At 42.8% G+C, this 17,116-nt stretch overlaps 1 protein-coding gene across 1 annotated transcript in view; it reads right to left on the minus strand.

Moving 5' to 3' along the window:
• Positions 1–17,116, minus strand: part of Kcnk10 (potassium two pore domain channel subfamily K member 10) — a 137,372-nt gene that overhangs the window by 38,507 nt on the left and 81,749 nt on the right. Inside the window, exon 4 of the mRNA XM_059279873.1 lies at positions 9,574–9,734. Coding sequence (XP_059135856.1) covers positions 9,574–9,734 — 161 coding nt within the window. The remainder of the gene's footprint in view (positions 1–9,573; positions 9,735–17,116) is intronic.

Below are 17,116 nucleotides of genomic sequence, written 5' to 3' on the forward strand. Positions count from 1 at the left end.
ATCATTAAGAGAAACTGTAGAGTCTGTTTTATGGTTGTCGTTTATGTAGGCCACCCCAAATGTACATTTGGGGACTACCATTAATGCTAGATAATATGCCTAAACTAATTTAGAGGAGATCTGGTTGATACAGTTTTAAAATTACTTGTCTTTCCTTTTTTCATTTTAAAACAATTACCTCCCACCTCCTTCTAGCCCCTTAGGGAAAGAAAGAGGTTTTTTATATTTACACCAGAATCTTCTCCCTGATTAAAAAAAAAATCACACCATTCAACATTAATCCTAAATTTGCACTTTCTATAAATTTATGAAGATTCTGTGCACTAGAGTAGCTATATTATAGGTAGGTGAACACACCCACACACATACACAGGCCTTCTCACACCAAGTTATAAACTAGAGTTCACCAATATTACATCTTTTCTATGTCCCTGAACTTCAGTCTTTTCTTAGACTGAAACCCACCAAACCCGCCACTTTGCCCTTATCCCTGACTGTTTATGTACAATGCTGGCACACATAACTGGTACCAGAATACTGTCACAGCTAACAGGAATTAGATGCTGTAGTTGAACCCACAGAGCTGAAAATGACACTGATTCCAGAACAGTTTTCATCTTGAGACAACGATCCTTCTACATTAACTCCTTTGCTGCTGAGTGTGACCTCAAGGGACAGAAGCCTCCTGCCAAGTGTGTTCTCCTAAGTTTTCCCTTGACTCATGCTCCAGAATGTGATAGAACATTCTAGAACTCTGCCTCCCTCCACCTATCCTTTCCTGCAATCCACAGTGATGGACAAGCCTGTTTGTGGGTCATCACTAGAAGATTACCATCAAATTCCCTGGGAGTTTCACATCATGCACCCCATCACACTCACTTCCCAGTCCTTTCATGTCCATCCCCAACCCTTGTGACCCCCCTCAAAAAAACGAAAAACTTAAACACACACACACACACACACACACACACACACACACACACACACATCCAATTTGTGTTGTCTATATACTCACTGGAGCATAGTCAAAAATTAGTCCTTCCACTCCTACATGCCTCCTTGCCAGAGGCCATAAACTGTGGAGAGCTGCACTTCAGCATCCCCATCACATGTTTTAAGAGTTCCCTTTGGTGACTTCCTGTCTAGGTTGTTACCTTTGGGGAGTGGGGGTAGGGTTGTCACAGGCCTTCCATGTCCCTCCCTCTCAACTATGTATCTACAGTCACCAATATCACAGCAAGATAGCCTCCTTGCTCTTCAGTCATCTAGTACAGATCATGAGCTTCCATACAGTTTCTGATGACAGCACAGACCATGAACATGGCCGCTGGCTACAGTAGGACCATGGATCCAGACATGGCCTTTGGCAGCAGGACGGGTCCAGACATCACCATGGCTTCAGGTGGCAGCCGCTATCACCCTTTCTTAAGTGTTTGGAAGGCCAGGAGGGTCCTCACGTTTCATGGTAGTAGATTTAGAGCAATGCATCATGGGTAAGCTGTGCCCAGACACCTTTGCCTCAAAAGACAAATAAACATTTCTGTTTTGTCCTTGTGTGGTGGGAAGGCTAAGGAAGAAAAAGAGTGTCCCTTGGTTTTAGAAGAAATAGCAGAAAGCTCGCTGCTCGGTCTGATAGAAGGAGAAAGCTGGCTCCTCCCAGAGGCCAAAGTCCACCTCAAAGAAAGAGAGTGGGATTCAGTCCATACCGGACTTGGCTCTGCTAAAGCATCTTATCAAGTGGTGGTCAATGTTGCCCAGTAGAGCTGGAGCCCACAGCAAAGGAGGGAGAGGCTCCTCATTTTTAAACCCTGCTTTGGAATCTGGCACCAGGTCTATTCGATCTCAAGTAATTATCCTTCCTTGCTAACTGCTCGGATTTCCCTCTTTGGGATGGCAGGAAACTTTTTTCACTTACCTAGCAAGGTATGCTAAAAGATCTCAAACTCCGCATTAGCTTAAGGATGTAGTTGAAAACAGTGTGTCCGACAGTAAACATTTTTTGGCTCATCTAGAAGAAGCCTAACAGGATCACTGGTTCAGATCTACACCATGCCGCTAACTTAACACATGGTTTCAGTCTGGTGGCTTCACAAAGGACAGGCTCGGTTTTCTTGGATGTGAAAAGAGTAAGTCACAAACACAATAACATTTCCAAAAAAAAAAATGGATGCACAGGCCATCTGTATCTAAATTCCCAGGACGTTTGTCATTCTGAAATTGTCCAGTAGAGCAACCCAAGAAATATGCCAAGAGCATTTTCCCTATTTACAAATTTTTCTGTCATCTTTGGAGATCGAATGGAGCATTAGCCTTTGGGGCTGAGTGACTATCTCAGGACAATGGCCTCTCCTGGATGCCAAAACTCTTAAAGTTCAGTGGGAAGCCTCTCCTCCTGTCATAGTAAAGCCGATAGCCTGGGTATTGTCTAGGCTTCAAGGCTGGCATGGTTGAGGGTATGACAGCATTGTCTGTCACCAGAGCATATACCAGCCTGTCCTAAATGACTCAAAGATCTCAAAGACCAGCTAATTTTTGACGAGTAGGAAAAAGAGACAATTTCCTGCAAAGTGGCTTATATGGCTTCCTGTTGACTGACACCAGTACATGCTAACATTTGCTTACCCCACCTTCTCCGCTCACAGAATTTGAATCCCATTCATTAAAGCAATGTGGTTAGTCTCAAGGGATGGCAGATAATTCCTCTACATCCAGGGTTTTCAAATTCCAGCAAGCACCAGAATCTCCTGGAGAGCTTGGTAAACACAGATGACTGAGCTCCAAACCCTCCAAGAATATTCATGTCTAACACGTTTCGGCGGGGGGGGGGGGGGGGGGGGGGGGGGGGGGTGGTGTCTGCTGCTGGACTGTTGAGGGACACATTGAGAGTCATTGGTCAAAGTCAATTCAATTGCCCTTTGCTGGATGCTTGCCTTCCTAACCTCTCTTACAACTGGGAATGGTCAAGTGATCCATTTCTAGTTGATGAGACAAAAAAAAAGAAAAAAAATTATGCCCATGCATGTGCATGTGTGCACACCTGCCCACACATATGCAAACATACAATACACACATGCATCTCTATAGATGTAGTAACAGAAATTACACCCTTCACAAAAATTAACATATATCACAGACTTTAATGTAAACTATGCAACTAAAAAAACACCTAGATAACAGGAGAAACCTAGCTGGCCTCAGGCAGGACTAACACTAGCCTTTTGAACAAATACCAAAGGCACACGCATTAAAAAAAAATGGTCAATATGCCAGACTGTCTTAATTTTTTTTTCTGTTTTGCAAAAGATGTAGTTAAGAGAATAAAAGGACAGGTTACACAGAATATTTTCAAAAGTCACATCTAATAAAGGGCTGTTATTCAAAATATTCAAAAGTTTTAAAACTCACTAATAAATAATAAAAATTAAAAACTGGACTTAGAAATAGGCCAAAGACATTAATAGAGAGCTGTTAGCTGTCAAACAAGCATGTGAGGATATATCCCCATGTCATATGTCATTTGGGAATGGCAAATCAAAATAAAGAACTACCAAACACACTAGTTGGAATGTACGCAGACAACTCCAAATGCTGTCAAGGAAGTGAGGCAACAGGAAGAGAAAATTCTCATTTGTTCTTTATAGACATGGAAAATGGTAGTGGCTTGGGAAAACAGGCGGGAGTTTTCTTAACACGAAGCGTGTTCATAAATCCAGTGATCATGTTTCCTGGTGTTTACCTAAAGGCATTGAAACAGTAGTTCCAGAAGCTTTATTCATATTGCCTAAAGCAGGATGCAAACAAGTTGTCTTTCAGTTGGTAAATGGATCGATGAACCAGATTATCACTCAGAAAAAAAAGGAAGTGGATTATCATTCAGCACTGAAGAGAAATGAGCTATTAAGCCATGAAAATTCCTGAAGAAAATACCTGTTGGACAGCAAACAATTGTTTATCACTAACTGAAGGAAGCCCATCTGAGAAGGCTCTATATTGTGAAGGCTCTATATTGTATAACTCCGGTTCTACTGCATCCAGAAAAGGCAAAACTCTAATGGCAGGAGACAAAGATCAGTGCTTTCCAGGGCCTAGGAGAAGGAATGAGGTGAACAGGCAGAACACAGGTAGCGAGGGCCATGAAAGTGTTCTGTGTAACTCTATAGTGGTGGGTCCACATCATTGAACACTTGACCAAACACTGAATGTACAGCATTATGAGAGAGAACCCTAATATAAATTATGGACCAAGAAGTAATTAAGCCCCAAAGCAGGTTCATCAAATGAAATAAAAATGCACCACTCTGGTAGAGGGTGTGTGTGTGTGTGTGTGTGTGTGTGTGTGTGTGTGTTATACATATATATATATATATATATATATATATATATATATGCATATATGAATGGGAATACATATATACAGTAAATCTATATACTGTCCTTTCAATTTCGCTATAAATCTAAAACTGCTATAAAATGTCTTTGAGGGAGACATAAATAAATAAACAGATGTAATAACATTTTTAAGTGTCTCTTTTATCTTGCCTTAAATGTGGTTGTATGAAACCATGTTATCTGTTCCAACCGTAACCTTCTTGCAACCATGAGGTAACAAGCTTCTGGATGAAAAGCAGACATGCCAAGAAAGAAAGAACTTGGATATGCTCGACACTGTGTGGCTGGCAGATCCCACTTAAAACAAGCTGCCTCCAGGCTTCTTGCCATATGAGGTAAATGAGTGTCCAAATGTTCAGCCACTGTTTATCAGCATTCAGAAGGCATTCCGGTTTTCCTAGCACCAGGATCAACGTTGTAGGACATGCTCTGAGCCTCTATCCTCACTTTCCATCCCGACCAGGGTCTTAACCTGATGGACTTAGGCGAGCGCCTTCTGCTCAGGCCCTGCTTTTGCTGGTTGTGATGAGCTTGCTGTAAAGAGATGAGCTCGGTTTAGCTCTCCATAATGTAGTGAAGGTCAGTGGGGCAGATTGTCCTTGTGGAGAAGGTCTCTGCTACCAATGATACCACAACTCTGAGAGTGCTGAAGACAGAATATCTATGATGCCTCTAGAAGATAAATTACTCCATTGCCCAGCCCCTGTGACACAGTGACCTATTGATCCCATAACTATGTGATATAATATGGCTGACCTTTAAGACAGATTATGCTCACGGGCTTGATCTAATCTCTGAGCCATCAAAAGCAGAAAGCTTTCCCCCAGCTTGGCCAGAGTGGAAGTTAGGGCTATCCAAGGTATGAAGAGGATCTAGTACATCCTTGGTTTTCAAGCTGAAGGGGCCTATGTGGCAAAGCATTTGGGTGAAACTAGGAAAATGGCTCTGTGGTGGTTTGAATGTCATTGATCCCCACAAGCTCATAGGGACTGGCACTATTAGGAGGTGTGGCTTTGTTGGCATGGGTTTGGCCTTGTTGGAGGAAGTGTGTCACTGTAGGGGAGGGCTTTGAGGTTTCCTATGCTTAGGATACCGCCAAGTGTCTCAGTAGACTTCCTGTGGCCTGCATATCAAGATGTAGCCAACACCACATCTGCCCGCATGCCGCCATGCTCCCCGCCACGATGATAATGGACTGAATCTCTGAAACTGTAATCAAGCCACCCCAATTAAACATTTTCTTTGTAAGAGTTGCTGTGATCATGGTGTATCTTCACAGCATAAAAACCCTAACAAAGACAGGCGCCTACTTGCAAACCAGCAAGGAAATAGGGCTTTCTGTCCTACAACCACAAAGAACCGTGTTTGTAGCTGTTTCCTCCAGATGGAAACATTGTCTTGTGGAGGAAGCAGAGAGGATCACAAGACTCATGAAATTCCCAATATTTGTGAGGACCCTGCTGAGGTTTAATAATCAGTCAGCAGCTCCTGGGAAGGGGGCTCTTCGGTAGTCTAGCTGCCTGCAAGCTGTGTAGGGAGCTCCACTGTGCAGCTTTTGTGGGTTGGCACCCTTAGTAGGACAGGGGTTTTGGTAATGCAGCTGCCTGAAGCACTCATGCTTCCTTAAGTAATCCTCCATGCACTCTCCTGTAAGCAACCCCAAAACTCACTGGTCACTCAGTTAGGCTTAGATGGAATTACTACTTTGGTTTGGCATTGCTTTCTAGGATGAATAGAAAGAGTACCCACCCCAGGAAAAGCAATGCAACAATTATTGTTTTCTTTCCCAGCTAGGAATGCACTTGGAACAGGTTCTCCCTCAAACCTGGAGCCTCATCTGGCCCAGCACCTTGACTTTGGCCTTGTTGATACCCTGACCATATAAGACATATCTGCCTCACTTTCCTGAATAACTCCCTGTCTTTGATGGTTCTGCAAGGACCTGAGAGGGCCATCAGCATAAAAGTGAACTGTGTAAATGTTCAGGCTCGGCCCCAAAGTCTACTAAAGGACCTTCTGGAAACAGTTTAAAAGAGAGGAATAGCATGCTCCCACTTGTAGTCTAAACTACATTACAGGAGAGAGCACTCCCAATTTGGTAGGCATACAGTAAAATGATTGCAATCTCTCCCCTCATGTAGAATACAATCACTAATCCTGCTGAGGAGAATTTGAAAGCTGAAATCCAATCCTTTCTTCTGTGACCAAGGAAACTGAAACCAACGGGAGCTACCAAAAAAGGGGAAATGCCAAATCAGTCATTTCTCCACGGGAATGCTCTAAGAACACTCTTGTTCCTACTGAGTGTTCAGCCACTACATCCCTTTTTTTCCTACCTCAAAGGGCTGTGCACATGGCTAAGAAGCTCCTCCGAGGAGTTCAAAACAGCTCTTTGGAGACAAAGCCACTGTCTGAGTTAAGAAGACCTAAACATTTGAGAAACTGAGCACCATGGTTTCCATGGTGACCACTGAGGAGACAGGTGCACATTCTAATAAGGCTGGCTAGCCAGCCAGCACCCAGGGAGCAAAGGCTGTGGGACATTTCAGAAAAACTCACACATACACAAAATCTGAGTGAGTGGCTAGCCTGCCAGCAAATTCTCCTCTCAGGAGGAACTGTTCTGAGCTCTATGCTTTTGGTCCTGGGCCAAGTTCTTGCTTACCCATTATTTCATTTAGCCATCACCAAAACTTTCTAAAGTTGATTTGTGCTCTGTTACCTTTTGCTGATGAAAAAATGGGGGCAGCTTCCCAAGACTGCTGGGTTTATGACTGTGACTATGACCCAGCTATGTATCTTTGTGTGTGTGTGTGTGTGTGTGTGTGTGTGCTTCTTTTTTTTTCTTTTTCTTTTTTTAATTTTATTTTACATATCAGCCACGGATTCCCTTGTTCTCCCCCTCCCGCCCCCCGCCTCTTCCCCCACCTTTCCCTTAGCCCACCCCCCATTCCCATCTCCTCCATGGCAAAGACTCCCCTGAGGATTGAGTTCAACTTGGTAGATTCAGTCCAGGCAGGTCCAGTCCGCTCCTCCCAGGCTGAGCCAAGTGTCCCTGTATAAGCCCCAGGCTCCAAACAGCCAGCACATGCACTGAGGACAGGACCTGGTCCCACTGCCTGGGGGCCTCCCAAACAGATCAAGCTAATCAACTATCTCACTTATCCAGAGGGCCTGATCCAGTTGGGGGCTCCTCAGCTATTGGAAAAAGCACAGGGACAAATAGCCAAACGAATGGAAACACAGCTATGTCTCTTGTTCCTCTCATCTGCTAATAAACCTCTTATACTGCCCCGCTGAAGAGCTCCCCTATGTCAGGGAAAGAGAGGTAGAGCCTAGGGTTTGGGGAACAGTCTGAGAGGTCCTATCTCCAAGGATGCAGCGTGCACTGATTTAGAGCTTACCACTCATCCATTGTTATAGATTCTAAAAAAATTTTCAATATGTCATTGTGAAAAATTATATCATCAGAGGATGGAGAGCCAGCTTGGTCTGTAAAATGCCTGGCACACAAGCGTGAGGACCCAAGTACTATCCCCAGCATCCATGTAGAAAGCTGGCATAGTAACAGACACATATAATCCCAGTACTGTGGGGGAGCAGGGACAGAAGGGTCCCTGGGACTTGTTGGCTGACCCACCCAATTAAATCAGTGAGCTCTGGGTTCAGTGAGAGACACTGACTCAAGAAAATAAGGTGAGGATCAATCAAGGTAGACACCTGACATTGACGACTGGCCTCCACATACACACACACACACACACACACACACACACACACACACACACACACACACAAATATGTAGTTAAGTTACTATAAGAAAGAATTCTCCAATGGAGGACAGAAAGACTTGAGAATGACATCGAAATTGAGTAAGCACAGAAATGGCTAAGCTACCCATAAGTTTTGTGAAGTCAAGTGAATAAGGATAAGTTAAAGGGCATTGGCAACCTTAGACCATTCACATCCATCCTACATGCCTGATACAGAGGTCAAATATATCATTATTAGAAAATAAACTCCTCAAGTAGATGTTCTTAAGAGAAAAATACATACTAAGGTAATAACAATGCTCCACACCTTAGCATAAAGTAGAGCATTGGCATCCTGTTGCTGAGGGAATGCTCAGCACTGAACGCCTGAACAAGGAGGAGCCATGAAGCAAGAGACACAAAGCACAGAACAGAAGACAGAGAAGTTCAGAATCCAGGGCCTCCTGGAGACGCTACGAGAATAAAACAAGTGAAAGGATTCTAATAATGAAACAGATGGGTTCATATTTCTCTACATCATTTTAAGAAGAATAAGGAAACCATCTTCCAACTTTTTCATTTGTTAAGTAAGAGAGTGTAAGAGTGTGTGTGTGCATGCATGTGCACACTTGTGCACACCCTCATGTACATGTGAACATAGCTCATAGGTGGAGGTCAAAAGATAATTTGTAAGCGTCGGTTCTCTCTTTCCACCATGTGGGTCCTGGAAATTGAATTCGGCTTGTTGTGCCCCCACTGAACCATCCAGCCTGCTTACCATCTTCCATCTTTAAGGGAAACTAAGCTATGGTTGAAATGTGATAAGTGTTGGATAATGTGATCTTAAAAGGCAGTGCCTCTAAAGAGGTTAAGTCGTGAGGGCTCCTCCTTCACCAATGAGGTGAAAGACCCTCTAAAAGAGTCCTCCTGCAATGTCAAGCCCTTCTTTCTTTCCATCCATCCACCATATGAGGTCTTAGCACCCTTCTCTCTAGAGGTCACAGTGACAACCACACCTTGAAAAGGGAACACAGCCTCTCACTAGGTACATGAACCTTGATCCTATACATCCAATCTCCAACCTGTGGGAAATAAGTGTCTGCTATTTGTATGCCTTCCTGCCTCAGGCCTTTCATTATAGCAGCATAAACAGACTAAGACATTGAGTGTGCCTCACCTCTTTTTGGGAAATTTGTGTTGGTAATCCATACGTAACCTTCTTTGACACTGTAAATACCACCACAAGGCAGGAAGTTATTCAAGGAAAAGACATTTAGGTACAGTGGTCTTTCTACCATCGGCCAAAAGAGAAAACACAAGCATCGCATTCACCTATTTCATTCCGACAGAGGCCCTGCTGCTGCTTCTAAACCCTGTTAGGCCGAAGCCCATCACGCCAACAATGAGGATTTAAATTGGTGCAGTACTCACTCGGAAAACCTTTTCCACTCTTGCGATGCTTTTGCCAAAGATGGTTCCAAGTTGGTCTCCAATTCCAGCCAATAAGAAACCAAAGAGAGGGATCCCAAAGATGGCATATAAAATACAAAAGATTTTGCCTCCTTCGGTGCTGGGAGCAATATTCCCATACCCTGGGGAGAAAGAGTAGAGGGGAAAAGAGGGAAAGCAGTGAGGTGGCAGAGAAAATAGAGCATTAACCAAAGAATCCCCAGAATTCATGTTGTCCAAAGCCCTTTACAACTCCAAACAGTGTCTCCTTGCATCTCTCCCTATAAATAGTCTCCGTGTTTCTGAGAACTAAATACGTTTAAGAAATGTGTGGTCAGCCTGAATTGCATTTCTGATGGAAAAAAATGGTACTTTGCTCTTCAGAAACATCACACATCATGGGCACGATTGAACGGCACAGAAAATTTCACCTTTGCCTCTTAGACAAAAGCCGCTTGTTACAGTTCTGTCCCATAAGCATCCTCTTTACCTGGACTTGCTGCATCCAACATCTGCTCTCACAGAGTAATAGGTGCTGAACGTTAAAGAGGAAATATGGTCTACTACAAACTCAGAAGGGTCAAATAACTGGTCCTTCCCTAACCTGGGAAGCCTGCTACTGGGGAAAAATGAGAAAGCAAGGACTCTGTGTCTCTTTCCCCCATTGACAATGAAGTCTAGCTGCGTCCAACTCTCTTTACTAGAAATGGCACACAATCCCTGGCTCTTGTATCTCCACCCACTACCCTGGTACCCAGAGCAATCAGAGCTAAATAAATGTTTGTAGATAGAATAGATGTTTGAACACAAAAGATTCCATCTATAGTCAGGTCAATTAAAATGAGTTTCACATAGTTGTTTGAAAATATGAACATCTTCATTCTTAAGAGTTTTGCAATTATGTAAGTAATTCAGGTATACTGAGTGTTGGGCTTTGTGGTGGTTTGGAAGAAATTGGCCCCCATAGTCCCATAGGGACTGGCACTATTAAGAGGTGTGGCCTTGTTGGAGGAAGTGTAGCCTTGTTGGAGGGAATATGTCACTGGAGGCAGGCTTTGAGGTCTCAGATGCTCAAGCTAGGTTCAGTGTGGCAAGTTTTTTCCTGCTGCCTGAGGATCCAGATGTAGAACTCTTAGCTCCTTCTCCAGCACCATGGCTGCCTGCATGTCACGCTTCCTACTATGATGATCATGGACTAAACCTCTAAAACTGTAAGCCAGCCCAAATTAAATGTTTTCCTTTATATGAGTTGCTGTGGTCCTGGTGTCTCTACGTAGCAATAGAAACCCTAACAAAGACAAGCTTATTCCATATAAATGGGGCTACTGAGAGTATTACTGGAAGAAGAAGTCTTATAATAGTAGTACAATTTACATAGGATGAAAGCCTCAAGTAATTGATAGTCATTTTCTTGTCAATTAGCATTACACTCTTACAATAGCCACTTAATATTCTCCCTAGTTCAGGCAGTTCAAGTGGGGCCTGTTTCTGAATCCATGCAATGGGTGAGGTATTGGTCCATGGCAAGAGACACATTAGAGAACATGGAACAGAAAAGAACAATGTTCTCAGAATGGCCAAAATAGAAAAAAATATGTTCTCGGTTGTCCATCATTTGTGCTCCCATGGGCCTGCAGAGCTCGCTGTTAGATTCTGCCTTGCGGATGAGTCACTTGGCTATTTTCCTTAACAATTTTCTGTTCAGAGTCATTCAAACCTCTTACCACAAATTATTTAAATTGCACTTTCCATTTCTTAGATGGGTGTGCAGGCAAGACTTCCTAATCTTATTTTCTTTTGCTCACTATCATGTTGATTTAAATGTGCAACAAAGCTCCTGGGACTTTTTCTCTACGCTTTCAGGAGCTTGGACAAAATGATCCTGCCAAGTATACTCACCTAGAATAATCCGATTTTCACTGACTTATTCTGTTAGAAAGAGAACAAGCCCTCCTCTGCAGCTTCACATTACAGGAGCTTAAGGCAAGCCTTGAAAACGTTCTAGAAGCTTGTAGAGATACTAGCCATTTTAGCTTGACTGTCCCACAGCAGCCTCATTTCAGGGAATACAGGTTTTCTTTTAGTCTTTCTCAGAAAGATATTGCCAACATGGGCAAACTGAAGTATTGAGCCTACTGAGTATGCATTAATCCACACATGTTCTCCAGTGTGCTCACAGAGCATGCTGGCATCACCCTAGAAGCACTAGCAAAAAGCAAGGAGGTTTCATATCCACTTCCTAATACCTCACTGTCCTTAGACCCATGGAATCTCACCGAGTCTTATGGTATTGGAAACATTCAAGAAAAAATGTGAAAAAAAAAAGAGTATTTAATGGTGGCAATAGCAGAACTGATTCAAGAACCAGAATGCCACAGTAAAATAAAATTGAAGTTCTCCAGCAAGGGTGTTAATAAGGCAATATTCAAATATATCATGTATGTATGTATGTATGTATAAATGTATTTAGTTGACACAGTGTGTGTGTGTGTGCGCGCGCGCGTGTGCGTGCATGCGTGTGTGTGTGCGTGTGTGTGTGTGTGTGTGTGTGTGTGTGTGTGTGTGTGCATGGGTACCTTGAGCTGGGTTAGCTCAATGACTTAAGTGGCTCCATGGTCATGGTGGCTGGGTAAACATGGTGCCACTTAGGCAGCAAAATACCAGTGAGGCTGAGAACTGGAGGAGATAGCTCACCTGCTGCTCAAAAAGAACTAACTTGGCACATCAGAACTAGGCACAGGGAGAACAAAGGCAGCCCAGAAGTCCCTCTACCAACCAGCTGCTTCTCCTTTGCAAAGGATGACAGCGAGAACATTGAGAAACAACAAGGTTGTGTCAGCAGAGGACCAGACAGGTCTCAGTTCTGATCACCCCTAAGTAGAAAACATCTCCAAGTCCTTAAAGAAAAAGCTAGTGTTGAAAGACTTAGTCCTGAGACATAAAGAACTTTCCACATGCTCCTTATGTGCCAAAATGCCCAACTGTGACTATGGAACCAGCCTGGTCTGTGCTTGCAGGGATGTTCTATTGCATGCACGAACTGTGTGAGTCAACGGGACCTCACACTCAGGAAGGTCCCGTGTAGGGCGCCAAAAAGTCTTTATGCGTACAGATAGGCACTGGGGAAGCCAGAAAAAGGTTAGCACATAACTTGTTTCTTCAGTGGAATGAGGCGCTTAGCTGTTCCTCCTGGAATGCTGGGAATGGATGTTAGTTTACAACCTGATGATCCTTTGTTGTCTAATGAGCCAGGCTCTGACCCTATCTCCACAATTTAAGCTTTACTTATCCCAAACCTAAATCTTGAACGTTACTTCTAGGCCATTAAACTCATCCTTATGAGTGATGTCACCTGAATTTTACAACTAGGTAACTTTTATGTTATCTTAGGGCCAGGCCAATTCTGACACTCACAGGCACTCTGTTTACCTCAGTTATTCTCCCTAGACCCTAAATCTTGGGCACTATATCTGAGTCAACAGTACCTATCTTTGTCTAAAAAAAAAAAAAGCCAGATGTATTTTGTAAAGAATAGCAATGTAAACATGTCTTAAATTTATTGTGTACTTGGGGCTGAGTTAATTGTTACCAGGAAGCTTTTTTTTCCAAAATTGTTCTGTGCTTAAATATGGTTAGAGTAAATGATCTGGTGTCAGACTCTTGAAATCTTGAGCTAGCAATGGCTGCCTAAATCAGACTGAACCAAGTGTCATTCTTCCCTCAGACGTACCGTTTCTCTGACAGTTGTAAACCTGAAGGGACCTTCCACAGTTCTGTGCTTGATTAAATGTCCTGTTTCTCCCATGTTGATATTCTTAATTACTTGTTAATAATGAACCATGTGTTTCTAATTTGCACCAAGCCCTGCTGGTCCTAGCCAATGACGTTGGGTGAAGACACTAGGCTCCACTGCTTACTTCTTGTTACATAATGGGTAAGTTGTTTAACTTTTTCAGGTCTCATTCTCACCATTAGTAAGAATGTGATCATTTCCTGCCTTTCTGGAAATGATGATCTGTGGAAAAGCATCTACACACAGGCGTGAACATCATCCCTCCAGCTTACAAAAGCTAGCTGCTATGGATCTCCCAGCAGAGGCAATAATCAAAGGCAAAGGGGACTTCTCATATCAGAATTAGATATGAAGAAATAAACAGGTGTGAGGCACCCTTGATCAATACCAGTTTTCCTTCTGGTCAGGCTACTGGTTTGGAAAGGTTCCTAAATGTATTTATTTTGCCGCATGACTATTCCCAGATGCCTATAGAAGACTAGTTCCAGGAGTCCCTGCAGATAACAGAGTTCATGGATATTCCATTCTCTTATATAAACACCATATTTGATATAAACCTAAACACTTTCTTCCATATAATCTAAACCCTAATGCATTGTAAATGTATGTAAATCTCTGTTAGACTGTATTGTTTAAGGGATGATGAGATGGAAAAACAGTCCAATGTGCATACATTTTTGTTTGAATACTTTCAGTCCATAATTGGTTGACTTTATATGAAAGCACAGATATGAAGGGCTAATGGTACAAGCATAATCTCTGTATATATCTGCACATTAAAGGCTCTTTTAAAAGGTGTATTGACATGGAGTCATAGGGCCACTTTTCAGAAAAGGCCATTCCTACGCACATAACTTCATGCTGCTCATGACAGTCTTTCTGGAAAATGATTTGGCACGCCCTTAAAAGCTCTGTGTCCTTTGACAGAGCAACTTCGTTGGACCTTTTCCAAGGAAACAACCAACTTCCTGCATAAAGGTTTTAACTGTGATGTTAAGAGGGTCACAAAAGGAGCAACATCTTAATCTCTCCACAACATGTGACTACAGTATGGGTAGTGAACCCAAGGGGGCCATCGAAGATGGGCTTTGCCAAGAACTGCGAAGCTCTAGCATTGCTAGTAAGGGAAATGTGAACAATATTAGCTCACAAACTATACGACCTGGAGCAAGCAGACCAGGATATGAGCTGCACAGTTAATGAGATAAAGCTTCCCAGGATAATTGCTCCACTTCCCTGACTCCTAAAGAGTGGACGGCCTTTCAGGGACAGCTGAAGAATGACCAGCCCTGAGATTACTTGGAAGCCTTGTTGCAAGCCTTGCAATGAACTTACCATAAGTACTTGGCTTTTTTAAATTTGGCGATTTGTTTTCTCACCTCATTCCTTCTTACATTATATTAAGCTATTTTTTTTAACTTCTCTAGCTACATGGCTTTAAAAAGATCCTCTACTCTGGAATTCAATCTTACTCAGCTAAATAGTACCCAACTTACAATTCGTTATGTCTCAGTTAAGAGGAAGAAGGGGAAAAGTCACATTTACTAAGCTGCATAGAACAAGGACCCAGCCTGCTGTAGACTTTGAGTGGTGGGTTATATTTTTGTTTGTTTTGGTTTGCACACTGGCTTTGTAGTGGTTGCCTGTTGATAGCCAATCTTTGTGATTTGGAGTAAAGGTACTGGTCCCATGCACAATTGGTCAGGCATAGTGGCTAGTCTCTTTCTACAGAGGAAATGGCCTCTTAAATAGCCAAGACGAGGACACATGAACCCAGAGGCTCATCCAACAGGCATCTCTGCCTAAAACTTGAATCAAGAGCATGTGGCCCAAAGATGGCAGCCACAGTGGAGTGCCAGAAGAGTCAGGCACTGATCGTGGGGTCAAAGGATATTTATGGACCCTCTATGAACTCTCTTCTACCTGTGCACATTGGTGAGGAATGTCTAGATTACAGAAAATCTGATGCAGACCAACTTAAGCCTACACAATGGGAAATCCCACTGACCCAAGAAAAACAGGGAATTTAATATTTTTCTTAGTATTTTGTAAGTAGCTCCATTCAGAGCTCAACAGGGCATGAGCAGGAACCACTTACCTCTAGCCCTTTCCTTAATCGAGTAGTGTTAGCTCAACTCTAGACAGAGTAACCCACCAAGGGAAGACAGCAAGGGGCATTAGAGTGGCTTGGTCTTCCCTCTCCAGGTTTACCACCAGTAAGAAAGTGAGGAAGCCATTCCCTCCAGAGTTCAAGCAAAATCCCAAGAAGTTCTTGTCGGCCATTTTGAACTGGTAACTCTGGCCACAAAACTGAATTTCTTTGTATAGATAATGTCATTCTTCCCCACAGCCTAGGGGTCATGAGTACGGAATGGGGGTCATGAGTGGAAAGGGGAGATTGGATATACTGTTGTTGAGACAGAGATGAATTTTTTTAAAAATGTATGAGTGATGGGTGGCTAGAAAACCAAGTAAGTACCATTAGTAAATACCATTAGTATTTTATTGAACATCATGCCAGTACTTCAGAGGCCAGCATAGACATTGCTATTTCAATGCATCAAACAAAACCCTGATTTAGCACTTTCATGCAACAAGGAAATGAATAGGTTTTTCCCAATCTATTATTTGTAATATCCCCTAATATCCTCATGGATCCAATACTGGCACTTGAGAGTATTTTCCAAAGTATACCTTTTGAAATGGACAAGACTCTCCCAACTTTAATTATTTTGCAAATCCTTTAAAAATGCCTGTGCCTTTCTTCATTCTAACAGACTGTCAAATATATTCTAGCATAACATCATTCTTATCTGATGGATGACTGCAATGTCCTTGGGTTGGCTCAGGTTCATAGTGCATGAGGGTCTAGACCACATGCTTTCTCTGTTGGGTATAGTGAGTCTGTGAATTCCGGTGGCCTCACCTGATCCAGAGGTCATGGAGGCTTCTGGGTGCAGACCTACATGTATAATGGACACTTGGAACTCTGACAATAGCTGGTATTAATGAATTTAAGAATTGAAAATGTAAAATAGCTTGTCATCTAATTAGATTAAGAGAGTTGGTGGTTAATTTTAGGTGCTTATTTGACTGGGTTATGAATACCTAGAAAACTGGTAAAGAATTATTACTTGATGTATCTGTAAAAATGTTTCTAGATGTTTCCACAGGGCATTGTCATGTGAGTTGAGGAACTCAGTGTGGAAGATCTATCCTCAATGACGGCAGGATCATTGGCTAAGAGCTTGTGTAGAACAAAAGGGGGAAGGCATGGAAAAGATCTCTCTCTCTCTCTCTCTCTCTCTCTCTCTCTCTCTCTCTCTCTCTCTCTCTCTCTCTCTCTCTCCTGTCTCTCCCACACATAGGCACATACTGCTCAGATACATTTTGCTTCTTCTACCCTTTGACATCAGAAGTCCAACCTCTCTGGCCTGTAGTCACCAGGATCTATACCACAGCCCTTGTGGATTTTTAGCTCTTTGGCCTCAGTCTGAGAGTTTTACCATCAGCATCCCTGGATCTGAAACCTTTGAACTTGAACTAAACCATCTAAAAGCACTCCATGGCTTCCATTGCAAGTAGCCTGCCAAATGGATCTGTCTTGGGCCCATGACTGCAGAAGCCAATTCCCCTGCCCTGTGTCTATACACATATCCTCTCATTTCTGTTTCCCTGAAGACCTCAACTGATACAAGTCTCAGTAAGAATGACAATTCTCTTTCCTTCTGA

Source organism: Peromyscus eremicus, chromosome 14 (genome assembly GCF_949786415.1).
Source record: "Peromyscus eremicus chromosome 14, PerEre_H2_v1, whole genome shotgun sequence".
Classification (NCBI taxonomy): Eukaryota; Metazoa; Chordata; class Mammalia; order Rodentia; family Cricetidae; genus Peromyscus; species Peromyscus eremicus.